At 43.8% G+C, this 27,387-nt stretch overlaps 1 protein-coding gene across 1 annotated transcript; it reads left to right on the forward strand.

Moving 5' to 3' along the window:
• LOC138767634 (arylsulfatase H-like) lies at positions 1-26,695 on the forward strand. The gene is made up of 10 exons (XM_069945276.1): positions 1-308; positions 2,472-2,606; positions 4,253-4,374; positions 5,855-5,974; positions 8,938-9,358; positions 17,962-18,098; positions 18,693-18,827; positions 21,879-22,041; positions 23,537-23,658; positions 26,052-26,695. Exons 1-10 carry the CDS (start codon positions 283-285, stop codon positions 26,420-26,422), a joined length of 1,752 nt encoding a protein of 583 aa, XP_069801377.1. The 5' UTR covers positions 1-282; the 3' UTR covers positions 26,423-26,695.
• The last annotated feature ends 692 nt before the right edge of the window (positions 26,696-27,387 follow it).

The raw sequence follows: 27,387 nt of genomic DNA on the forward strand, positions 1-27,387 counted from the left end.
AGGCGGCTATACACGAATTTCAGGATTGGTATATTACCTTGGGGCTTTTAATCTGTGTTCACACTATGTGGACTTTTACATCTTTTTTACATTTCTGCTGCGACCAGCTTTTATCTCCCATTCTTTAATTGTCACATTAAAATTCTTAATAATTAACTAAATCTTCACTGACCCAACTTAAACTGGAATTTGACCAAAGCCGGGTTAGATATAACGGTCAAAGGGACCTGTATCTACATTATCATATTCATTATTACATTGTCCTTCCCTTCAGGATAAGAAATGGAATTTACAAGAAGTCACCACTGGTAAGTATCACTCAGCGGTATTTTATAAGGTTATAATAATTGCAATTAGTCCAGATATAGCAGCAAGCGGTAGATGTACAGTATGTAAACTAATCCACCATGATAATCTATAGAGAGATTTCATACTGGTTATGCTACAAGTGTTGAATTCCGCCAAGCTACCCTTGTACTGACCAGCTTGATATATTGTTATTGTTAATAAAGGAAACCTGCATAGCTTTCTACCACTTGTATGTATTGTTTGTTCTTATAGTGCTGTCACATACCATTATGTACTGCTTAGGCTAGGTTCCCATTACATTTTTACTATCAATTTTTTCATTTGTTTTAGCAAAAGCTGGATGGAAAAATGGATGCATGTGTGTGTATCCCTCTTAAACCGTTTTTCCATTGACTTCCGTTATATAAAAAAAGGGGGGATCAAAATGCATCCATTTTTTAAAGCGACTGTACCCCCAATCTGTCCTCCCCAAACCACTTGTAGCTGCTTTTAATCCAATATCTGTCCTGGGGTCCGTTCAGCAGGTGATGCAGTTATTGTCCTAAAAAACAACTTTTAAACTTGCAGCCCTGTGTCAAACGGCCGTGGCCTCGATTGTGTATGCATTAGGCTGGCACAACCTCTCCATCCCTCCTCCCCAACCTCCTTATCATTAGGAATGCCCCTAGAAAATTTTCTCCTGACTGAACATTGCACAGGTGCCTTAACGATCCAGCCCATGTGTCGGGCTGACACAGGTGTGAAAGAGGAAACAATCTGCCTGGAGCATTCCTAAGGATGAGGAGGGTGGGGAGGAGGGACAGAGGGGTTGTGCCAGCCTAATGCATACACAATCTAGGCCACGTCCGTTTGGCACAGGGCTGCAGGTTTAAAAGTTGTTTTTTAGGACAATAACTGCATCGCCTGGTAAACAGACCACAGGGCAGATCTTGGTAGCTATCTGAAGGTACAAGTGGTTTGGGTGGGTCAGATTGTGGTTACAGAGTCACTTTACCATACATAAAAATTCAGTTCGACCATGTTTTTGTATTAATTAAAAAAAAAACTGATGTGTTTGGATCCTTTTTTTTTTTCTATAATGAAAGTCAATGGAAAAATGGATCAAAACGGATGCACAGAAATGCATCTGTTTTTACATCCGTTTTTTTTTGCAAAAAAAGGATGAAAAAACGTAGTGCAATTCCAACCTTACCCTGCTGAATTGTTTAGCCGTCAAAGTTGCCACAGTTGCAGGCAAAAGTCGGGTATGATGCTCGGAGTTCCTTTAGGACTGTACCCAAGTTCTAGAAGACCTCAGCGTGTCATACAGTAGTGTTGAAATAAAAATAGCAGTCCAACAAGGAGCGAGCCAACTTTAGTTTTTGGACTTTAATTTTTTTCTTGTTTTTAAAAGGCCATAGCAGTTTTTCACCTTTAGACCCCCAAATGGGGTCTTTTTTGTGTCACCAATTGTACTTTGAAATGACACAAATAAAGTGATACTGTCACCCCCTTACTCTATGTTGTTCTCGACACCGTCTACAAGCTTAGATGCTGCATATTCGTATATACTTGTATATATATATATATATACATATATATATATATACTTGTTCTTCAAAACAGTACAATTACAAGAATAAGCAACTTTTTTTTTCACTGCTTTTAAAAAATTTAAATTAAAAAAATGTTTAAAATTGCTCTATTATAAACCTTATAACGCTTTTCTTGTTTGGTCTATGGGGCTATTTGAGGCGTCATGTTTTGCGCCATGATCTTTACCTCGCTTGCCTGCGTAAATGTGAGTTTTTGAATACTTTTTATTAAATTTTTTCAGGATGTGGTGTGACCAAAAATCAACGATCAAGAATGAGATTATTTAATAGTTCGGGAGATTTCACATGTAACGATAGCAAATATGTTTTTTAGATATATTTTTTAAAAATAGAAATAGGGTGGTGATTTAAACTTTTAATATAGGAAGGGATTTTTTCTTTATGAAAAAAATTCATGATATGATGTTCGCAGATCCTGTGAGAGAGAAAGATAAGACAGGAAATTACGTCTATTCCACTTTCCTTGTAGTAGTGTACCAGTCCAATTGCAAATATTGTCTGGGCATGGTCTATTGGACATGGTATGTACTATCATGAATTCTACTTTGTAACTTTTTCTGTTTTTAGGATTATTCTGGTTATCCTGCATTTAGCTGGTTATAGGTTTGTAATGACATCAAACCCCAAACCTAACTTTGTCTTAATGATTGCTGATGACTTTGGCATTGGAGATATTGGATGCTATGGAAACTCCACGATAAGGTAAATTCTATGTTTAAAGTGATCTGAGCACTTCTGTTGTGAATTGTGATGGTAAAGAAAGATGGTATGCTTATATGGTTCTCATCTGGTGAGTGAGGAGTCTGCTGACCAGTCTCATATCTCCCTAGTGGGCTCGCTCTGGTCTCAGATGCAGCTCAGCACCACACAGCTTTTCTCCCTGTTAGGGTGCGTGCACACTACGGAATTGCCGCGTATAACCCGCGGCGTATTCCGTCGCTCGTCGCCGCACGCAGCGGCGCGCATTTCCGCCGGTGCCATAGACACTGTTCTGTGCACGGGCGGATTACGCGTTCCGTCGAAAGAATTGACATGTCAATTCTTTCGACGGAACGCGTAATCCGCCCGTGCACAGAACAGTGTCTATGGCACCGGCGGAAAAGCGCGCCGCCGCGTGCGGGGACGAGCGACGGAATACGCCGTGGGTTATACGCGGCAATTCCGTAGTGTGCACGCACCCTTAGACCCAACCATCTTTATTTCCCATATACGGAGGATTTGGCTCTCCATGGCAAGGACTTGGCTCTCCAAGCCACAGGCAGGCTCAATGAGCAGAGCGTCTATTACACCGATCAACATTATGCCTATGGCAATCTAATGATTTCATGTAAAAGTCCCCCAAGGGACTTAAAAAGTGTGTAAAAAAAAAATAAAAAAATGTTTTTAAAAATACCCCAAAGCCCCTCCCCCAATACAGATTAAAATCATCCCGTTATATAAATAAAAAATATAAAAAAATAACAACTTTAATACCATAGCGTGCGTAATTGTCCAATCTATTAAAATATAATAATTGTCATCACTAACGGCGAAAAGGCGTAAACGAAAAAAAGTGAAAAACCTGCCAAGATTACCGATTTTTTGTTACATTATATATAAAAAAATTATAAAAAGTGATCAAAACGTCCGATCTACACTAATATGATATTAATAAAAACTAGAGATCATGGCGGAAAAAATGACACCACATACAGCCCCATAGGTGAAAAATAAAACCATTATAAGAGTAACAATAGGCCCATTTTATTAATAACTAATTGCAAGAAAAAGGATTTTATAAAAAAAATATATATATAACATTAGAGAATCTGTGTAACCTGTATGTGGTTGTGTTCGGACTGACCTATAGAGTAATAGTTTCATGTCGTTTTTACCATATAGTGCATTATGTAGACACAGGAACCCCCCAAACCTTACCATATTGCATTCTTTTTCACGATTTCACCCATTTATATTTTCATAAATAATATTTTTGGGCTTCCATCATACATATTATGGTAGAATGAAAGACGCCATTACAAAGTACAACTATTCCTGTAAAAAAAAAAAAAAACTTACATGGTCCTTTAGATAGAAAACTGAAAGTGCTAGAGCTCTTAGAAGGGAAGGAGGAAAAAACGAAAACGCAAAATGAAAATTGGCGCGGTCCACTGGGTCATTTTGGGCTTGGTCCTCAAAGGGTTAATGCAATGTATTGCGAAAAAAAAAAAGGAAAAAAAAAAGAACAGAACTTAGATAGTTTTCCTTTTACATATAAAGGGTTTTTGTTGGTGAAATTTTTTACATGAATGCGTCATAAATATGTAAAAGTAAAATATAAAAAAAATACACATTTTTTTCTATTAAAGAACGCCTAATATTGACAGACTTGCAATTAATGGAATTAAATTAACCCAGCACATCGCAGCAGCACCAATGTGTACGCCAAGCAGGGCTGCTTTTATGACAGGAAGGTATCCTATTAGATCTGGTGAGTAAATTATTATTATTATTATTATTACTATTATTATTAATATTATTATTATTGTTATTAATATTATTCATTGACAGCAAAAGACCAGGACACTTTTCCAGACCACTTCCAAGAAAGTCTTAAAGATGTCCTCTTTATGTGTCTTCATAAGATTCCTTTATGACGCTGGTTGACCTCAGGAAGATCAACCAAAACACTGCAGAGACACCATCACGTGTCTCAACGTCAGTGTATTCTAGAACATTGCCCCCTGGGAAATCAAATATGCAAAAGAACACTGCAGTTACACCATCACATGTCTTGACGTCAGTGAACTAGCCAGACCTTCCTCCGGGAAGGAACAACCAAGCCAAAGAATGTCTCCAATTAAGGAAACCACCTAAGCAAGGTATCCAGCCACACACAGCTGTTTCGGGGTTTTTGCCCCTCATCAGTGTGGAGTAGGTTTCTAGCTAGTGGGAGCAATGACTAGTAAGTGCATGCAAAAGGACGCTTTTGCATGCAAGATTCTTATATGGACATCATAAAGGGGGAGACCCTTTATTATAAAGCCAGACACTAACAGCTAACAGTGGGAGTTAGAGAAGCTGCATTTATGGTGTATAGAGGAGTTCTACAGTCCCTTGTCATCAGGATTAGTCACCTTAGTTTTTCAGCATGATCTTTTTTTGTCTTCTTGATAATATAGATTTGTTTTACATTATCATTCCTCTTGGCTGACATAACTCAGTAGTGAGTAGTGTGGTATGACCAGCCTTGAAAAACAAAAGATTTCACCAAATAGTTGTGATTTTTTTTTTATTATAATTTCACAATAATCTTTGAATTTGTAGTATAAGACATGTATTCCTGAATTAAATGTGCTACAATGTAAGGCTACAGTATGTTCCCACTTTGCATGACACCAGCCTTTCCATAACCCGGCTGGGTCACGGAATGGCCGGTGTCAGAGAACATCATCCTGGACTGTACTGTAGTACTGGCCGAATGATCTTTACTGCCGCTGAAATGAGATGTGGGTGCATCTGTGCGCGGCTGCATCCGAATTCCCCGCCAGAGCCGCATACTCCATTGTGTGAACTGACAGATTCAGGGAATAGCGACCGCAGAAAACTGACATGTCAGTTTCTTGCGGCGCCAGTAGGAATCCCGTCCGGAGTGTATGCTATGTGTTTACACTCCGGCCAGGATTCCCTCAGGTGCAGCACTACGTAAGTTCCGTACTAATCATGGCCATGATCCACAGTGGTTGTAACCACTATGGTACTTATGTAGTGTAAACATCGCCTAAGGGTGTAAGTTGTACTGCATCTGACAGAGGCTTGTCAGTGTTCAATCTTTGCCCTTTCAATAAATAACTGTTACCCCTTATATGTGTCATGCTAGACTTTTCTATAGGAGTTGTGTACTCTCTACAATTAAGTGCTATTTTCTGTATGAGATATAAAATGGGTTATAATGAGAGTTGTTATATTAGGTATGGATTCAGGTAAAAATCGTGTGCTACAGTGGCTTGGTGCACCTGGTGGACTTCCTCCTAATGAAACTACATTTGCCTCAATTCTGCAGAAACAAGGCTATTCTACTGGATTTATAGGTAATGTTTTAGACTGTCCTACCTTTCCATACAGTCAATGGGGGAGATTTATCAAACATGGTGTAAAGTGAAACTGGCTCAGTTGCCCCTAGCAACCAATCAGATTCCACCTTTCATTTTCCAAAGAGTCTGTAAGGAATGAAAGGTGGAATCTGATTGGTTGCTAGGGGCAACTGAGCCAGTTTCACTTTACACCATGTTTGATAAATCTCCCCCCATATTCTTATTATTTTTCCCTTATTTGTGTTCTTTTCTATTAGTGCTAGAGACCTTAAATGGAATAAAAAGTTGTATACTCATAAACTTCTCTTAGCGAGTGCCTTATGGCTTGGAGGTAATTAGGAACATGGAAAATACAACAATCACTGAGCTCAGGGTGCTGTGTATTAGGGCGGTTTGGTGATCTCCCCTTAGCAATGGCAGGTCTTTCTAGGTCATTTTGGCCACAGGGCGAATCTTGATAAAAGCGCCCATGGCCACCCCACCCCCCTCACTCAGTTCAGCCCTGGGGAAGGAAAGGGGGCTTTTACCAAGATTCAGATTACTAAGAAGAAGCAGTGTGTGTATTGCGGCATAGAGCAGTGTTGCACCCCTACCAGATAATGTTCAACTAAATAGAAAAACGTAATTCAGTGACTCACAGGTGACGTCTTCTTTGATCTGAGGCATCACTTTCCGTTTTACTCTCCATCCGGCCTCCATGCTGATTTCTTCCAGCTACAATACATCTCAGAACCTGCCAGACAAACATCTCAGGCTCCGCACTTCCAGCAACTTCCCTCCCTTTCCCCACCTATAAGGTCCCAGATGGTAGTAATTCTGCTGCTTGGTGCAGTAACGTCAGCTGGAAGCTGTGTAACCTCCATTACACTGACATACAGGATGCTGGGAAAGCTGTGTGACCTCCATTATACACTGACATACTGAATGCTGGGAAAGCTGTGTGACTTCCATTACACTGACATACAGGATGCTGGGAAAGCTGTGTGACCTCCATTACACTGACATACAGGATGCTGGGAAAGCTGTGTGACCTCCATTGTACTGACATACATGATGCTGGGAAAGCTGTGTGACCTCCATTACACTGACATAGAGGATGCTGGGAAAGCTGTGTGATCTCCATTACACTGACATAGAGGATGCTGGGAGAGCTGTGTGACCTCCATTGTACTGACATACAAAATGCTGAGAGAGCTGTGTGACCTCCATTACACTGACATATAGGATAATGGGAGAGCTGAGTGACCTCCACTACACTGACATACAGGATGCTGGGAGAGTTGGGTGACCTCCATCATACTGACATTCAGCATACTGGGAGAGCTGGGTGACCTCCATCATACTGACATTCAGCATACTGGGAAAGCTGTGTGACCTCCATTACACTGACATACAGGATTCTGGAAAGCTGTGTGACCTCCATTACACTGACATACAGGATTCTGGAAAGCTGTGTGACCTCCATTACGCTGACATACAGGATGCTGGGAGAGCTGGTTGACCTTCATTACACTGACATACAGGATGCTGGGAAAGCTGTGTGACCTCCATTATACTGACATTCAGGATACTGGGAGAGCTGGGTGACCTCCATTATACTGACATTCAGGATACTGGGAAAGTTGTGTGACCTCCATTATACTGACATTCAGGATACTGGGAAAGCTGTGTGACCTCCATTATACTGACATTCAGGATACTGGGAAAGTACCTGACTCCCCCTACACACACCACCCCGCCATTTCAACAGACACACTAAGAATTCCCGCTCTAGCTGTGATTCACCCCCCCCACACACACACACACACACACACTCACAATGCCCACCTCGGCCGCGATCCGCCCAAACACACTACCCGGCGGCCGCCATCTCCCCCCCCCCCGGTTACAATACTCATACTCACCCTCCATCTAAGCTTGAACTGCCAGGTGACGTGAGGCAGGAGAAGCAGGAGAGAGGTGCCGCAGAAGCGTGGCCTCTGTGGCCGTCCGGCTGTCCAATGAAGAGCCTGATTACGTCACTGATGTCACTCACAAGTCTGTGGAGCCGGCCTCAGGGAGAGAGGGAGGAGATTGAAAAGGGGGCCTAGCTGGTGGCATTCTGTTGATGCGGTGCGGGAGGCACTGTTTATGTAATGAGTCCGGGGGGGGGGGGGTCAAGCGCCGGTCGTAGAAACTCCGGTCCTAGAAACGGCCCTGAGCAATGGTTTTCCTTCCCAGGAGGGATATCTGACAGTTCCTGTGTTTTGAGACTGGTGACTGAAGCTCCGCGGACCTCTTTTTTTTTTTTGCATAATAAAGAACCTGGGTATCCCATTCTGGTCATTAGGCTAGATTCACACATACTGTACACACTGTCAGTTTTCAGTAAAAGCCGCTGCGGATACCAAATTGTCATTTTCAATGGAATTACATACTTGTCTTCAAGCTGCGAGTACGTAAATGCCGGCCCCCTTAATCCGCCACCGCCGAGAGCATACTTTACCTGATCCACGCTCCGGCTGCATCTGAGACTCCCGGTCCCTGTAGGTCCCCCTCAGCCAATCAGTGCACGGCCCTGCCGCAGTCACTGATTGGCTGGGCGGGACGTCCGGGCGCTGGGAGCCCCAGATGCAGCCGGAGAGTGCATCAGGTAAAGTATGCTCCAAGCCGGGGGGGGGAGGGGGTCGTTTAAGGTAGCCAGCATTCACATACTCGCAGCGAGGGTATGTTATCTCATTGAAAATGACGGTTTGGTATCCGCAGCAGATTTCATGTGAAATCCCCTGCGGATACGGTATGTGTGAATTTAGCCTTAGTGGGGGATCCAGTAATCAAACCAACATTGAGGTAGTAGGTATTACCTATACATTGGATAGGCTATAGTTGCTACTAACCAGGATATCCTACGTAAGACTTTAAAACAAGACTGGTTCTTGCCACTGAACTGAGTTCTATATTTTAACTCCATCTTTCCTTAGGCAAATGGCATCTTGGTGCAAATTGTGAGTCTTCTAATGATCATTGTCATCATCCTCTTAAGCACGGCTTTGATTATTTCTATGGTACACCTTTTTCTCTCTTCCATGATTGTAAGCCTGGAGGGATACGGGAGCTAGCTCAACTAGAAGCAAAACTTAAACTTCTTACCCAACTTATGGCTTTTGCGGTGATGACGTTGGTGATTGTTAGATACAGTAACATGCTCACCATCAGCAGGAATCTCATCCTCTACAGTGCACTGTTTACAGTATTATTTTTTATCACCTGGTACTTGAAATATGGATTTTTACAACACTGGAACTGCATAATTATGAGAAATTATGAAATTATTGAGCAACCAATGAAGGTGGAAAGAACTGCATCACTGATAGTGAGGGAGGCGCAACAGTTCATTGACAGGTATGTTGGACTAACTTTTATTATACAGTAAAATATTTGAGATGTATGAACATTTAGGTTAAAGTGTCATTGTCATTACAACTTTTAAAATCTAAATCAACAGTAGATGTGATACAAATCAAGTTTGCCATTTTTATTCTTTTTTAATTTTTTTAATTATCATAGAAAACACGGCATTTCCTTTGTCCTGACTATTTTTTTCATGTGATTGATAAGCATAAGCATATTACAGCTTTTTGCCACAATGTGTTATAGAGAGCAGCAATATAGGTGCAATAAGGGGGCATACTGGTCAGCCACAGGTACAGTAGTAACAGTAGAGGCAGAATGGAAGTGTAAAGAATAGAGGTTGTGCCATGGCCTGGGGTGCTGTGAGGTGGTGGTGCAGCAAGATGGACTTGGGTTTTGGTGTCCCACCATGGGTTTTGCTATTGGTTACCCCCCTCATAAAAGCCTGTACTTTTCAGTAGAAGTGGTGATGAAGCAGTACCGAGTTTCACCACTAGATGTTGTTGTTACTAGTGTATATATACAGATATTGCACAGCTGTAGGAACGAAAGGGTTATTGTTTTTTTATATATCACATGGATCTCTACGTCAATGAGAGTTCTTTTCTTTTCTGTCCTATCATCTTTTTCTTTACTTCTTTGCACACACTCTTCACCCACTCACAGCACAGTTTCCACATACTGTAGGAAGGAAGTCACATAGGTAGAGGAAGTGTGAAGGTCTTTTGCCTTAGACTCTGTAGAGATAGGACGCTCCCTACAGTTTCTCTTCAAGCAACGTTACTAGACACTATGCAGTGTTAAGCTACCAATAGAGAAAACAAATCAGGGATCATCTCAACCCACGTCGTGGACCAGAGGAACACAGTGCAGGACAGTATCCACACAAAGTAAAGAAACTGAGCCAGATAGAGCAAAGTTGCTAGAAGCCTAGGCACTCTATCTCGCAGCGCAGGTGTCATCAGAAAGCTCTGACCACTCTGCTTATCCCAGGTAACAAGGTCTGGGGCTTGTGTCACCCTCTAAGACGGGTCATCCGACACTGGTGGGCAATAGGTGGTGCAAAGACCAAAATGTCAAAACACAGGCACAAGTATTCTCTCTACTTTCAAGTATTCTACTTATTTCACCTCTGAAGTTCCGGCAGGGCACAGTAATACATTGGGTTGGGACTCTCTCAACATCCTCTTCTCTAATCTTCTGAGCTTTCTACCTCTCTTCACGCAACCCAGCCGGCACAGCTGTATCTTCAGCTCCACTCTCAATACAGATCTAGCCATACCAAGGCAAAGCTGTATTACCTGTTTCCTGCACTAATTATGTTCACAGTAAACAAGATTATATTTATTCTAACGCAACTCTGTGGTTCTTCACTAAACACCTACACACTTCCTTGGGTTATCTCCTCTTTCTGTGAGTGGCAATGCCAATAGTCCAGGTGAGTCAATACTCCACTCCGGACCACCATGATAATTGCCCAAGAGACCCCGAAACAACCAGGTAGGTTACTTTTCACAGGGGAAAAAAGTGTAGCCAGCCCAGTAAACTAAAAGCAGGGGTGCCACAAGACCTGTTTGCCAAACCGGCACTGGCGTCATGACATAACACCAACGGGCAAGACTATGTCTTGGCCAACAACCACAGGAGAGGCGTAACAGTGTTCCATTTAACCTGTGACCGGCAGTCCGTTCCTGCTAACCAGCAGGGCGGTCACCACAGGTTCACTTGGGCACTTATCACGATGGCCAGGAGTAGTGATAGAACCCACCCCTGGAGACTGTGCTTGAGAAAGAGGTAGCCCAAGTGTAGGTTTAGATGAAGCAACACAAAAATAGCGACACAAACTAAAGCAGGTGCAGATGATAGAGGTGGAGAGTAGGTAAGAAAGGTAGAGGTAGCTCAGTGCAGGTGTAGGGACAGTCTTAGGGAACGTATATTGGGGGACGTATATTGAAAACACAAAACATTTTTTTCATCATTCATCCCCACGTAAAAAGGTATCAACATATCACCTTAAAAAGTAAAGTGTGCCCAACAGAAATCAACCCCTTATGTCTCTGAAAAAAATGTAAAAAAAAGTTACAGCACTTAGAATGCTACAATGAAAAAATAAAGATGAAGTTTTGGCTTGGTCATTAAAGGGAACCTGTCACCCCCAGTACCGGGGTGACAGGCTCCCGACCCCCCGTTAGAGACCCCTATACTTACCTCATCCCGCCGGGTCCCGCTTCTGGATTCGGTCGGGTCCCGGAGATCTCAGCCGCTGCAGCCCGGCGCGCGCGCTGAGAGATGAGTCCAACACCCATAGAGAATGACGGGAGAGTCCAGCGCTCCGTCATTCTCTATGAGCGTTGGACTCATCTCTCAGCGCGCGCGCCGGGCTGCAGCGGCTGAGATCTCTGGGACCCGACCGAATCCAGAAGCGGGACCCGGTGGGATGAGGTAAGTATAGGGGTCTCTAACGGGGGGTCGGGAGCCTGTCACCCCGGCACGGGGGGTGACAGGTTCCCTTTAAGGAGTTAAATGGCTTATTAGCTGGGTGCGTCGATAGGCTGCTCGGGCTAATACCTGTGGTAACTAGCTGCATAAGCTCAAAAACCCGCCAAAGTGCAAAATTGCTGATTTTTGGTCACATCCAATCCAGAAAAATTGTAATAAAAAGTAATCAAAAGGTCATATATATGCAAGAAAGCTGCCAAAAGAAAGTACAGATCATGGTGCACAAAAAAATTACACCTTATATATAGCCCCATAGAACAAAAAAGAAAAAGATTTTTGTTATAGTTGTAATTGTATTGACTTGAGGAACATAGATAACATGTCAGTTTTACCATGCATCAAACAGGGTAAACACAAAACCCCCCAAAATGGAAAAAATTTCCAATTTTACCGCACAAATAATTGAAAAGACCATTGAATTTAATAGTAAAGATGGTGAAAGGACGGTGAAAAAAGAAAAACTGTGTGTGAACAATTAAAAAATAACATCCGTTTTTTGCAAAATAATTGACATGATCAATATTTTGACACCCGCGCAGATAACGTCCGATATTTAACCCCTTAAGGACAGAGCCTGAAATGGCCTTAATGACAGAGACAAATTTTATGAATATGACCTGTGTCACTTTATTCATTAATAACTTCGGGATGCTTTTACCTATCCGGCTGATTCTGAGATTGTTTTCTCGTGACATATTGTACTTTACATTTCTGGTAAATTGGAGTCGATACTCATAACGAATCTTTATGAAAAAAACCCAAATAATGTGAAAAAATGTGAAAAACTGCATTTTTCCAACTTTGAAACTTTTTTGCGTATACAGAAAGTGGATAAACCACATAAATTATATATTAAATAGCATTACCAACATGTCTACTTTATGTTGGCGGCATTTATTAAACGATCTTTCATTTTTTTTTAGACGATAGGAAGCTTAAAACATTAGCAGCAAATTTCCAAATTTTCAGTAAAATTTCAAAATCAGATATTTTTAGGGACCTGTTCAGGTTTAGGCTGGGTTCACACTATGTATATTTGAGGCTGTATTTGTGAGGCTGTATAGCAACCAAAACCAGGAGTGGATTGAAAACACAGAAAGGCTCTGTTCACATAATGTTGTAATTGAGTGGATGGCCGTCATTTAATGGCAAATATTTGCTGTTATTTTAAAACAACGGCTGTGGTATTGAAATAATGGCCGTTATTTACTGTTATATGGCGGCCATCCACTCAATTTCAACATTGTGTGAACAGATCCTTTCTGTGTTTTCAATCCACTCCTGGTTTTGGTTGCTATGAGGACCTGACATGAGGACCAAATACAGCCTCAAATATACATAGTGTGAACCCAGCCCCCAAGTGTATTTGAGGGGCCTGTATGTTAGAAAGCCCCACAAAGCACCCCATTTCAGAAACTGCACCCCCAAACTCTGCAAAAGCATATCCAGAAAGTGTTTTAACCCTTTAGCGGAGTCACAGAAATAAAAGCTAAGTGTGTAAAAAATTTGAAAATTTTAATTTTTTGTTCAGAGATTTTATTGTAATCCAATATTTTTCATAATTATAAACCTATAACCAGAGAAATGCACCCCAATATTGATTGCCCCGTTTCTGCAGTTTATAGAAATACCCCATATGTGGCCCTATTGCGCTATTTGACGCAACCACAAGCCTCAGATATAAGGGAGCGCCTAGTGAATTTCAATGCCTCCGTTATATTTGGTCATTTCTGACTGTACCACTTCAGGTTGGCAGAGGCTCTGGGGTGCCAAAACCTAAAAAACACCCCTAAAGGGACACCATTTAGAAAACTACACCCCTCAAGGAATGTAACAAGGGGTGCGATGAGCATTTGGACCCCACAGGTGCTTCACAGATTTTCCGAACAATATGGCGTGAAAAAAGAAAAATTTATTTTTTACACTAAAACGTTGTTCTAGCCTTCAATTTTTCATTTTCTTAAAGGGATAAGAGGAAAAAAAAGACACAAAATGTGTAGCGCAGTTTCTCCCGAGTACAGAAATACCCCACATGTGGACATAAAGTGCCAAGCGGGCGCAGGACGAGCCTCCAAAGGGAAGGAGCGCCAATTGGCTTTTGGAAGCTGGATTTCACTGGATCGGATTTCAAGGGCCATGTCGCATTTACAGAGCCCTCGTGCTGCCAAGACACTGGAAAGCCCCCACAAGTGACCCCATTCTGGAAACTACACCCCTCATGGAATCTATCAAGGGGGGCAGTGAGCATATGGACCCCACTGGTGACGGGCACAAATGTGGAACACTGTGACGTAAAAGTAAAAAATTTCATTTTTTCACTTTCATGGCACAAATGTGCCCGTCATCAAGGGGTCCATATCCTCACTGCACCCCTTGTTAGATTCCCTGAGGGATGCAGTTTCCAGAATGGGGTCACTTGTGGGGGGTTTCCAGTGTTTTGGCAGCACGAGGGCTCTGTAAATGCGACATGGCGTTCATCATCCATTCTAGCCAAATCCAACCTCCAAAATCCAAATGGCGCTCCTTCCCTTCGGAGGCTTGCCCTGCGCCCACATGGCGCTTTATGTCCACATGTGGGGTATTTTCGGACTCGGGGGAAATTGCTCTACACATTTTGTTTTTTTCCCCTCTTTTAACCCCTTGTGAAAATGATAAATTCAAGGCTAAACCAACATTATAGTGTAAAAAATGTAATATTTCATTTTCATGCCACATTGTTCCACATTTGTGCCCATCACCAGTGGGGTCCATATGCTCACTACACCCCTTGTTACATTCCTTGAGGGGTGTAGTTTTCATATTGGGGTCACTTGTGGGGGGTTTCAACTGTCTTGGCAACACAGAGGCCTTTTGAATGCAACATGGCCTCTCGAAATCCATTCCATCCAAATCCAGCCTTCAAAAACCAAATGGCGCTCCTTCCCTTCGGAGGCTTACCCTGAGCCCGCACGGTGCTTTATGTCCACATGTGGGGTATTTCCGTACTCAGGGGAAATTGCTCTACACATTTAGTGTTTTTTTTTATCTTTTAGCCCCTTGTGAAAATGAAAAAATCATGACAAGATTAATGATTTAGAGTAAAAATTTTACAAAAATTACACTAAATGTTGGTCTAGCCTTGATTTTTTCCATTTCCACAAGAGGTTAAAAATAAAATGAACACAAAACGTGTAGGGTAGTTTACCCTGAGTACGAAAATACCCCACATGTGGGCATAATTTGCCATATGGGCACAGGGCAAGCCACCAAAGGGACAGAGTGCCATTTAGAGGCTGGAATGGAGGATGGAGGCCATGTCGCAATTACAAAGCTCCTGTGCTGCCAGGTCAGTAGAAACCCCTGACAAGTGACCCCATTCTGGAAACTACACCCCATAAGGAATCTAACAAGGGGTGCAGTGAGCATATGGACCCCACTGGTGACGGGCACTTACGTAGAACATGTGCCGATAAAATAAAAAATACCATTTTTTTCATTTTCACGTCCCAAATGTGGCCGTCACCAGGGGGCCATATCCCCGCTGCCCCCCTTGTTAGATTCCTTATCGGGTGTAGTTTCCAGAATGGGGTCACTTGTGGGGGGTTTCTACTGTCCTGGCCGCACAGAGGCTTTGTAATTGCATCATGGCATCCTCTAATGGGAATGGCGGCCATACCTACTTAGCTGGGAAAAAGGGACAATTCTAATTTATTTGGGGTATTAGGCCAATTATTAGTTTATAAGGTTGAAAATGACAGGTGTCCATCAAACTCAACCTGTGTTGATCCAGAGGAAGGCAAAAACCCCTCGTGAGGCAGACGACAGTAGCCTCATCACAGGGGAAAATTCCTTCCCGACTCCATATTGGGGATCAGAATAATCCCTGGACCAACGTGACCCCTGAAATAGGAATAAGGGACAGAATTTAGATAATGTAGAACCCCAATGACGTGTAGTACGCCTTGAAGCGATCCTGTATGCAGAGGCCGGGGGGATCAGGACAGGTGTCACACTGGAAAATGGCGTCCTTTCTGATCCCCCTGTTACGCCACACTCTGCACTTCTTCTGGGGTCTCCCTTTCTCCAGTGTGGGGGACGTCACCTGGAAAATGTTCTCCTGGTGCGATACGGGGTCCCTCATATCCAGAAGCGCAGGGTCCGCTCCATGGCTGCTAAATATTAGGGCTCTATTACTGCTTCTGATATTTTCGTATCGTGCCGCAAGCTACAGTAGCTCGGGCAGCGAGGGACCGGAAGAGGGGGTGCTGGTATAAAAGTTATACCCGTACAGGTGGTGACCTTTATCCAGCAGTGGGAAGATCAGTTCCCGGACGATCTTCCCACTTGTTCCGAGGATGGGGGGGGAGGGGGCATCTGGGGGCTGCATTCGGGTGTCCCTTCCTTCATACACTCTAAGGGTACATGCACACTGCGGAATCGCGACAGATAACCCTTCGTGCATTCCGCAGTTGGCACCCGCCGGCGGAGTGATGCAGGCGCACGTCTCCACACGTGTCATAGACTCCATTCTATGCACAGGTGGATTCCGCTCTCCGTCCAACGTATTCATTCTTTGTATGGACGACGGAATCCGCCCGTGCATAGAATGAAGTCTATGACATGGTTAGAGACATGCGCCCGCATCAGTCCGCCGGCGGGTGCCAGCTGCGGAATGCACGAAGGGTTATCCTTCGCCATTCCGCAGTGTGCACATACTCTAAATCTGTAAGTGTACCCTGAGGTACGCTCACAGAGTTTGTAGAATTTCACACCATACCGTCATCTCTTATTGGGACGGTACTGGCAGAAAAGACGTGTCTGGGGGGCAGCGTACGCTACGCTACCACCAGACACGTCACTGGATGATGAGGACGATGAGGATGAATGGAGGAAAGAAGGATCCCCCCCATTCATCCTCACTGGCTGTTTCGGTGTCGGAGGCAATAACGTATTCCTCTGACGCCGAAAACACCCTGGGGGTCATCTTTATACGGGGATTGGTATATGGGGTATGTAGTGGTGTAGTGTCAAACTTTATTCAATGTAGTGTGGTGTAATGTAGTGTTTTTTTACGTGTTTTTTATTACAGTAAGTATAAAAAAAAACACCTACGCCAAAAAGGAGGAGTTGCTGATTAGCAGCACACTTTCGTGCGATGCTGATCAACACTCAGCGGCGATAGGGTGCGGAAAATAGAAAAAAAAAATTTGGGGAAAAAAAAAACTTTTTTACATTCTGAACGTCCCTGTAGCTGCTGATAAGTGTATTACACATATCAGCCGCTAGAGGGCAGCAGAGCGCAAAATACGGAAAAAGCCGAAACTGGAGCCGAAAATAGCCGAGAGAAGCCGAACGTGACGTCACGGAGGAAGCCGAAGACCCGAACGAACACGAGGACGCCGCAAACCCGGAAGACGCCGATCAGGAGCCCGGGACAGGTGAGTAATGTACAAATACCTGCTCTGGACCCCTCGGCTACCTAGCTGAGGGGTCCAGGGCAGGTATTTTTTATTTTATGGGACTCTGATCGCCGTGCCACCGGCCCGATCGCCGGTGGCACGGCGATCACCATTACTTTTTACAGTAATGGCGGTCGGTGCCGTCCTCGGACAGCACCGACCGCCATTTTTTTCCGGGTCATCGGGTCACCGATGACCCGGAAAGGTTCTGATCGCCGCTATTGGCTGATCTGAATTGATCAGCCTATAGCGGCGATCGTAAGCACGGGGGGTGTTAACCACCCCCCGTGCCGAGAAGCTAAGATGGCCTGCTATGATTTATAGCAGGCCATCTTCCCCGATCGCGAATACGCAGCGATCGGGGAAACATCGGGCGTAAATTTACGCCCTGATGCGCCAAGTACCAGGGCGGAGGGCGTAAGTTTACGCCCGATGTCGTTAAGGGGTTAATATGACTTTTTAAAAAGAAAAAGTGGAAGCCTTTTCACTTTTACCTAATGTTAAAATAGCCTAACTCTGTCATTGCAAAGTACAATTGGTGTCACAATGCAAGCGCTATGGCCTTTTAAACACGAGGAGGAAAAAACAAAAGTGCAAAACTGAAAATTGCCTTACTCCTTAAGGGGTTAACTTATGTCATTCTCTGTTTATTTTAAGAAATAAGAATGTTCCTTTCCTGCTCATTGTTTCCTTTCTCCACGTTCACATTCCAATGATAACCACAAAAGCATTTACTGGAAAAAGTAAGCATGGGATTTATGGGGATAGTGTTGAAGAAATGGACTTTATGATTGGTAAGTCATTGATACAACGGGGCAAATTTACTATTTCAGATGCACCAGAATTGTGTCCTAATTTGTGCAAAAATTCACATATATGCTTTGCTATAAGGAAGTATGGCTTAGATGAAATGGGATATGGCCTAGTGAAAAAGTCTATATGCAAAATTTTACCCAAATTTTGGTGCATAGTAAGTTTAAAAAAAAAAAACTTCTGATATGTCCTAGAGAGTTTTAATTAGTAGAAGTCCAGATGCTGAGATCCCCACTAATCACATTGTAGAAATGGACTGGATGTAGCATATACTATGCTAATCTGTACCACTTACAGATTTCATCTGTAGTATGTGATTTCTTTATGTTTCTTAGAGCCATTTAAAGGGATTCTGTCATCAGTTAATGACCTGCTGTTTTATGTTAATTATATTTTAGGTATATTAACATATATGTGAGTGTTTTGGTGATTTTCCATATAATAAATATTTGTAATATCTTGCAGTTTTTACTCTGGCCTTTAGGCCTAAAAATTAGCGGACATTTCCTATTCTGCAGAGATCACCTTGTAGCAGTGTTTTGCATATCAGAGCATACAGTATTTTTTTTTTTCAGGTTCAGTAGTAAACGCTATTGATAATGCAGGATTAGAGAACAACACAATGATCTATTTTGCCTCTGACCATGGTGGACATATAGAGACTAAAGAAGGAAAACTCCAAGCTGGAGGTTGGAATGGAATTTACCGAGGTGAGAAAAGAGTTCAGAGCATGATATAATGTAAGCAAAATAGTATTATCATATAAAAGCTGCTAACTAAACTGAAATACAATACAAAATGTTTTCTTTCTTTAAAGGAGAAGTTTGGCGGATTATAAAATCTGTCAGCCGGCAAGGGGGAAATTGATTACAAGTACTTACCTCTCCCCATGCAGGACTGGCTTAAGGACCCACGCTGGAAGGCATTTTCCCCTAAATTGTGATGGCATCACAACTCGGGGGGAGGCCCAGGGCCGGGACAAATGGTAGGCAGGGGTAGGCAATGGCCTAGAGCGCCAAGTGACAGGGGGCACAATCTGTACTGTAACTTTGAGCGCTTGTGACGAGTGCTCACGGTAACATGCAGCAGCACTGACAGAGCGGGAGCCATTGGCTCCCTCCCTGACAGCCACATTTATGGCTGCAGGCAGTGCTTTGCCTGTGGTCACAAGAGGCTGCTCTTTCCTTGTGGCACGGGTGCTCGAGTGACACTGGGGAGAGCGACCTCTTATGACTACAGGCAAAGCACTGCCTGTAACCACAAGGGTGCAGAGAAGAGGAGATGTGCGGACCCAGGTGAGTACAACTGTTTGTTTTTGTTTGTTTTAGAGGATGCCAAGTGCCAGCTATTTGGGAGGGGGAGCAGACAGGGCATATATATACAACTGGGGGTATACATACAACTGGGGGAGCACACAGGGGGTCTATATAAAACTGGGTGAGCACACAGGGGGGTCTATATAAAACTGGGGGGCACACAGGGGGTTTATATAACTGGGGGAGCACACAGGGGTCTATATACAACTGCAGGCAGCACGCAGGGGGTCTATATAATACTGGGAGCAGCACACAGGGGGTCTGTATACTACTGGGGCAGCACACAGGGATCTGTACTACTGGGGCAGCACACAGGAGGTCTATATAAAATGGAAAGCACACGGGGGTCTACATACAAGTGGGGTCTATATACTACTGGGGCAGCACAATGGGGTCTTCATACTACTGGGGGCAGCACACAAGGACTATATACTACTTGGGAAGCTCACAGTGGTTTTTTATACTACTGAGGGCAGCACACAGGGGTCTTTATGCTACTCGGGGAGCACACAAGACACATTTGCCCACTCTGACTAGGGCACCAAAACTCCTTCTCCCAGCCCTGGGGAGGCCTGTCCAGGCTAATGAACAAGCTGCTCAGCCAATCAGTGACTGTAGTGGAGTTCCGCCCCAGTTACTGACTGGCTGAGCGGCCAGTCCATCAGCCAAGTCATGATGTGTCGGCTCTGGAGATCCCGGAGCCTGGCGGCTGTGGCCTGTGCCCGGTCCCAGCCCTCCGCTAACTATGGGCACAGGGAGAGGTAAGTTAGTACTTCTGATCAATTTCGGCGGATTTTTATAATTTGCTGGACTTCTCCTTTTAACCTCTTAAGGACATATGACGTACCCGTATGTCATATGTCCTCAATAGCACTTCAAAGCGGGTCCGCAGGGCAACCCCGCTTTGAAGCGCCACAGTCCCGGGTGTCGCGTGTAGCCCGGGACTGCCGCTATTAGCGGGCACAGTCTGATCTCCATGCCCGCTAATTAGCTAATCGGAGGGAGCTGTCAAAGTTGACAGCTGCCTCCGATTACCGGAGGCAACCTTTCCCTGGGGTCTAGTGGGGGAGATCGCTCCTCCGGGACAACGTCTCCCTGTCTGATGCCGGACGGGGACTCATCCAAGATGGCACCGTCCTCGGCTCGGCACTCGTTTGTTTCCGGCTGCAGCAGCGGGAAGCAAACTAGTGCCGATCTCATTGATCTTTGCTGTATATCTATACAGCAAAGATCTCAATGAGAGATCAAAGTGGATATACTAGAAGTCCCCTAGGGGGGCTTCTAGTATACTGTATGTGTAAAAAAAAAAAAAAGTGTTGTTAATAGTAAAAAGCCCCCTCCCCTAATAAAAGTTTGAATCACCCCCCTTTTCCCAGGTTTTAAATAAAAGTAAACAAATAAATAAATAAATAAACATGTTTGAGCATTTTTGGTCGCATCAAATCCAGAAAAAATTTAATAAAAAGCGATCAAAAAGTTGTATATGCGCAATCAAGGTACCGATAGAAAGTAAACATCATGGCGCAAAAAATGACACCTGACACAGCCCCATAGACCAAAGGATAAAAGCGCTATAAGCCTGGGAATGGAGCGATTTTAAGGAACGTATATTTGTTAACAATGGTTTAAAAATTTTTACAGGCCATCAGATACAATATAAGTTATACATGTTATATATCGTTTTAATCGTTATGACTTGAGGAACATGCATAACAAGTCAGTTTTACCCCAGGGCAAATGGCATAAAAACACATACCCCCCAAATAAAAGAAATGCGTTTTTTTTGTTTTTTTTTTCAATTTCACCACACTTTGAATTTTTTTCGGGTTTCGCAGTGTACTTAATGCAATAATTCAGCTTGTCATTGCAAAGTACAATTAGTGACGCAAAAAATAAGCGCTCATGTGGGTCTCTAGGTGGAAAAATGCAAGTGCTATGGCCTTTTAAACACAAGGAGGAAAAAACGAAAACACAAAAATGAAAATGAGCCCCGTCCTTAAAGGGTTAAAACTAAAATAGTCATGTCATTGTAGGGTTTAAATATATTTGAAAGGCTTGAAGCAATGTTGGCAAAATCAGATGTCCACCACATACATATATCTATAGGACAGGTTCTGTTTTTTACTAAAGTAGATTACATCACTGTACTTCTTTCTATCCCCAAGGATCTAATCACTTACTGGATTCCTCTTTAAACTTTGATCAAGCTGTCACCATGCTACAGTGAACACACCTTCCCATAATCCACCTTGTTTATAGGCTCAGTGAAGACCAACTGCCAGTATTTCCTGGAAATTGCAGTTAAACTGAGCATGCCTGACCCACCAAAGATTGGGTTTAGTTTTCACATGTCCCTGTCAACAGGAAAATGGCCATAAATGTATTACTTTAAAGGGGCTGTTCGAAGGACATTTACAATATGTACGTATGATGTAAAATTCCTAGGTGGAAAAGGTATGGCTGGCTGGGAAGGTGGTATTCGAGTGCCAGGGATATTCCGGTGGCCTGGAGTGATTCCTTCTAATGTGGTAATTGATGAACCCACAAGTCTAATGGATATCTATCCAACCTTGGTCCACTTGGGTGGTGGTGACTCGCCCAAAGACAGGTTTGTACTACCAGGCTTTTTTTTCCCCACCTGTGTTCCTAACCTTATCACTGCTAAGCTGTCATAATATCCTCAGTGCTACGCAAAAATATTAATGCTAAGCTGCAGGGAGTAACCCCGAGTCACTCCTCAGTGATAGCATAACCCAGCATGTCACCATTTTAAGCATATCAATTTTCACAACCAATTTTTCTCTGTTGTCTCAATTCATGTAGATTGAAATATAAAGCATAATTGCAAAAAGTCTTCACTAGAAATTTCCTATTTCCTTCCCATAAGCGTGAAGAATGCTCTGGAAAAGCTCCTGGCATGTATGGTTAACATATCCCCAGACCCCCAATTACCTATAGATTGAGTGGTAAATTGAAAATTAAACTGACATGGCTGTATGGAATAGCAGAACAGATTGCACTATTCCATACAGCAGTATCCCCAAGAAATGGATATGGTTTATTATTTTATTTAAATTCTTCTTCTTTTTTTTAATCATTGGGAGACAATGGTTGATTACACCATTTGTACTCTTGTCGGAGGCATCTGCTATACAATTTTTCACTACAGTGCAAAAAGATCTTTTACATCAGTTATTGGCCATACATGGGCAATTATCGGCCATTCCAGCTAATCGCTTAGTGAAATAGCGCATGTTAAAAGACCATGATCAGCCAACACATGTTGCACATGTTCAAAAATCACAATCAGTGCCGTGAGGGCCTGGTGCGCATCTCTCCATGTATTAGGAGCTAAGACAGCACCCCCCCGCTGACTTCAATAGGCAACCTGAATGATCTGAGGATTGTCCAGTCAGCCCCTCCCATAGCTCCCCGTGGCCCCTCCCTCTCGCTGTCTGTGAGAGTAATAGCTTGAGTGTAATGTTTTGCCATGTAATACGGCCTTAAAGGTCCTATTTCAGTTTGTTATTAAATATCTCTAAGGGTACAAACACACTGGGAGTATCTCCAACAGATTTTCTCGCAGCGAATTCGCAGTGACATCCACTGAGGATCCCTGCCCTGTACACTCTATGGGCAGAGAAACTTGCAGCAGGATGGATTGTCAGCAGCCCATCCGGTTAACCACCCGCCGCCGAAGCGTACGCATCACCCGCTCCCCGCTCTGGCTTGGTTCGGGGATCCCGACGTCTTCACGTCCCGCTCAGCCAATCAGTGTGCTGTGGCGGGGCAGCCCACTGATTGGCCAAGCAGGACATTCCGGGAACCACCGAAGCTCCAGATTCCTTGACACATCTATACAGTCATATGATAACATTCAGGCTGCCTGGAGCCACAACTGAAAGAGATTAGAAGCTTACTGAAGACTGGTTAATTGTTTTAAATCAATATGCAATGAGCTCCCCCTAGTGGTGGCTGTAGGCAGAAAAAAAATGTTATTTAACAGTATGGCTGTATGAGTGGGGATTTGAAGCTTAGAATTTTTGTCAAGTTTAAATGAAAGCAAAAACCTACAGATTTTTTTTTTTTTTGTGGAACATTAGAATAATTGATGGAAGAAACCTAATGCCTTTACTCACAAAGAAAACAGCTCACTCAGAACATGAGTTTCTTTTCCATTACTGTGGCTTCCTTCTACACGCAGTCCGCTGGCATCAAAAAGAGAGTAAGTTTGTTTCAAATTTACCATAAAACGTATTAAAATCCCTGTTATTGCTTTATTGTTCTTAAAGAGGTACCCGGCGAAGCTTACTTTGAATGGAGCGCAGCCCCTGGAAGTGTGATGTCACAGCTGCTTTCCAGCTCCGCCATTCTGTGCCATGATGGCTGATGCTGAAGGCATCTCTTGCTTCAGGCTGTGCCACCCACTTCTTCAGACAGTTTCTTTGTCATACTCTCACAAGTACAGTGTCCATATTAGGACTTAAAGGGGTAGTGCGTCGGTAAACAATTATTCACAGAATAACACACATTACAAAGTTATACAACTTTGTAATGTATGTTATGTCTGTGAATGGCCCCCTTCCCCGTGTCCCACCACCCCCACCCGTGTACCCGGAAGTGTGGTGCGCTATACATACCTGTCACGTGCCGACTCGTCTCCGATCTTCAGTCAGCGATGTCGTCTTCGGACGGCCGGGCCGAATCCCTCCGAGCTTCCTGAGTGCCGGCCGCTCTCTTCAGCGTCATCAGATGCTCAGCCGCTATTGGCTGAGCACAGTTTGGCTCAGCCAATCGCGGCTGAGCAGCTGATGACGCGGCCGCGTCATCGGCTGCTCAGCCGTGATTGGCTGAGCACAGTTATGCTCAGCCATTTGCGACTGAGCAGACGATGACGCGGCAGAGGGCGGCCGGCACTCAGGTCGGATGGAGGGATTCGGCCGAAGACGACATCGCTGACTGAAGATCGGAGACGAGTCGGCACGTGACAGGTATGTATAGCGCACCACACTTCCGGGTACACGGGTGGGGGTGGTGGGACATGGGGAAGGAGGCCATTCAGAGACATAACATACATTACAAAGTTGTATAACTTTGTAATGTGTGTTATTGTGTGAATAATTGTTTACCTCCGCACTACCCCTTTAAAAGTGAAGCAAAGAAAAAAAAAAAAAAGGGCTCCGGCGCCTCGTGTCTTACTGTGGCAGAACCAGGGAAGGAAGAGTGGATAATTGCACTCACCTATAAGCCCCTTGGGCTATATGCATATATATGCTGTCCCAAAAGTATCCAAAACTAAAAATATTAGAAAATATTAGAAAATTAGTGGCATTTTATTGTAAAAGCACAAGGTTTAAGTTTTATAGTCTCCCTTCATCAGAACAGTGCATTCTAGCACATGCGCATTAGACGCGGCAGGACGACGGGCTTGTGCATGGTGCGCTCCTACCTCGCTCCGATGGCGGCTGCACCTGCAGCTGGCATTACGGCACAGAAGGGCAGTCCTGGAACGCAATAGCGTTGTGATGTCAGACTTCCACCGGCTGAGCTCTGTTCAAAGTAAGCTTCGCCAGAGTACCGCTTTAACACAGTGTAGTCTCTATTTTCAACCCACAGAGAAAAACTGGTGGATATGTGGTCTCAATGTAAATCATCCACAATGTATGTTACTGTGTGCCTGTTGTTATGGGCAATGGGTGGTTACTTAGTGTGCCACCTATCTATTATGGATTTGGACCACTCCTGAAAGCATTGTCTAAGAGGCACCTTGGTTTTCATCTTTTAAGACCCCTATTACACGGAGTGATAAAGATCATTGCTCCGTGTAATAAAGACAACAATCAGCCGATGACCGTTATCATTGGTCGATCGTGTCTTTATGTCCTGAAGGGCGCACATTGATCCATGTAATAGTGGTGCGCGGCCAGTGGCTGACAAGTCTGCAAAGAAAATAATAAAGTTCATTACCTCTCCAAGCGGTATCTTCCTGTCTTTTCCACACTAACCGCAGCAACCAATGCAATTTCAGAGCCGGTCTCTGAAATGACAGGCTGCTCAGCCAATCACTGACCAGTACAGAACCGCCTTGGCCAGTCATTGGCTGAACGGCCTGTGACTTTACAGACCAGCTCTGAAGTTCCACCGCAGGCTGAAAGGGGCTATCATCTTGCTTACCTCTAAAATTGATCCTGGTGCGCGTGGCAGCTGGCCCAATGAGCCAATACAAAGTACCAAGGGTCGTGGGCTGTCAATGTACATGCTTAGTCAGCAACAAACAACTCAGGGCGGGCAGCACTCAGTCAAACACAGGAAATGCAAAGATGGCACAAGGGAACAGGCAAGTAAGCAAGCTGAGATCATACACTGTAACAGGACTGTCTATGAATAACACGTATAGCACCTGTTTGTCTGTCCTAGTGACAGATTAATTTAGCCCATGATCAGATGTGGCTGATTTGGTTTAGATTTTTAGTGTTGAAATCAGCCCCAAAATACAGAACAATAAATATGAATAGGATTTTCAAAACTATTTATACAGTAAGAAAAAAAATCGGAATGGGTTTTGGGGGTATATTACTATATACTGTACATTTATGTCTGTGAATTTTGTTCTCCTAGGTGGCGCTATTTGGAAAGCTCACTATGTGACTCCAGTCTTTTTCCCAGAAGGTGCAGTGGGTTGTTATGATATGAGGGCTTGTGCTTGTGAAGGAGACCGTGTTCTTCACCATGACCCTCCATTGTTATTTGAATTATCAGCTGATCCTTCAGAATCTAGCCCTCTTGACCCCCATGTAGACCCATATAAGACTGTACTGAACAGAATAAAGATGGCAGTGGCAGAACATCAGAAAACAGTCAGTGAGGTGCCCGCGCAGTTATCCTTCTTCAATAACCTCTGGAGACCCTGGTTACAGCCGTGCTGTGGGACATTTCCTTTCTGCTGGTGTGATAAGGAAGACAGCAATGTCACAGAGATCCCTGAATAAATTTAGACAGCAACATCACAGAGATCCTTGACTGACTTCTGCATTAAACTTTGGGACTCTTGGTTGGAAATCTTTGAAATGCTCGCCTGTCTTATTACCTGACATAGATTATCAAGCAGCGGACCAGTTTTATTGTTGTTTTAACTTTCACAGCTGATTCCAGATGCAGAGCATATATTTCCTTTAATTCACCTTTTATAATAATCTCTATACACCTCAATTGTAAATCAATCACTTTTATGCTGGACTCTGAAATAAATGATCAGATCCTTATTTATTTATTTTTTACTGACCCATCATAGAGTAAAGCAATAGATGACTGCTACACACATTGTTGCCAACAATAATGTCCTGGAAAGCCCTGTGCCCATGCAAATAACCATAAGCACTCTAATGAGTGCTTATAGTTAAATAGTATACTGACAGAGGGAGGAACCATTGGCTTTCCTCTCTGACAGTATTTATTTTGCTTGCAGGCAGTATTCTGCCTCTGGACATAAAAAGGAGCTCTCCCCTTCCAGCACATTAGTGTTGTCACTTATTGGAGATGAGTCACCGGAGGAGCGCTGCAGGCAGGGGAGTATTGCTTTGGTTTTTTTTTTATTACACATGGGTGGATGCGTGGTGGTGGAGGGTTAACTAACAGGGGAGATGCCTAGCATAAGGATGGGAGAGGGCACCAGGGAGATGTCTACAGTGGAGTCCCAACTACATTACATATAAGAGGAGCTAAGTGTCGGGAATTATTTTTAGGGGATGCCTACAGAGGAGGAGTGGCTAAACTACCAGGGTGGAATAACCCAAATGGGATGCCTACATGGGGAAATTATATACATGGCAGGCACAGAGTGGGCCTAAACACTATATTAGGGGGATCCTATCTTCTATATGGTGGCACAGAGGGGTCCTATCCACTGTATGAGGGTACATACAGAATGGGGGGGGGGCTTACTGCTGATGCTGGG

Source organism: Dendropsophus ebraccatus, chromosome 11, assembly GCF_027789765.1.
Source record: "Dendropsophus ebraccatus isolate aDenEbr1 chromosome 11, aDenEbr1.pat, whole genome shotgun sequence".
Taxonomy (NCBI): Eukaryota; Metazoa; Chordata; class Amphibia; order Anura; family Hylidae; genus Dendropsophus; species Dendropsophus ebraccatus.

Coding starts and splice junctions, on each gene's coding strand:
- LOC138767634 (XM_069945276.1), top strand. CDS start 283: ATGGAATTTACAAGAAGTCACCACTG. Junction 309..2,471: donor TTTACAAGAAGTCACCACTG/GTAAGTATCACT, acceptor TTCTGTTTTTAG/GATTATTCTGGTTATCCTGC. Junction 18,099..18,692: donor AGAAATGGACTTTATGATTG/GTAAGTCATTGA, acceptor TTTTTTTTTCAG/GTTCAGTAGTAAACGCTATT.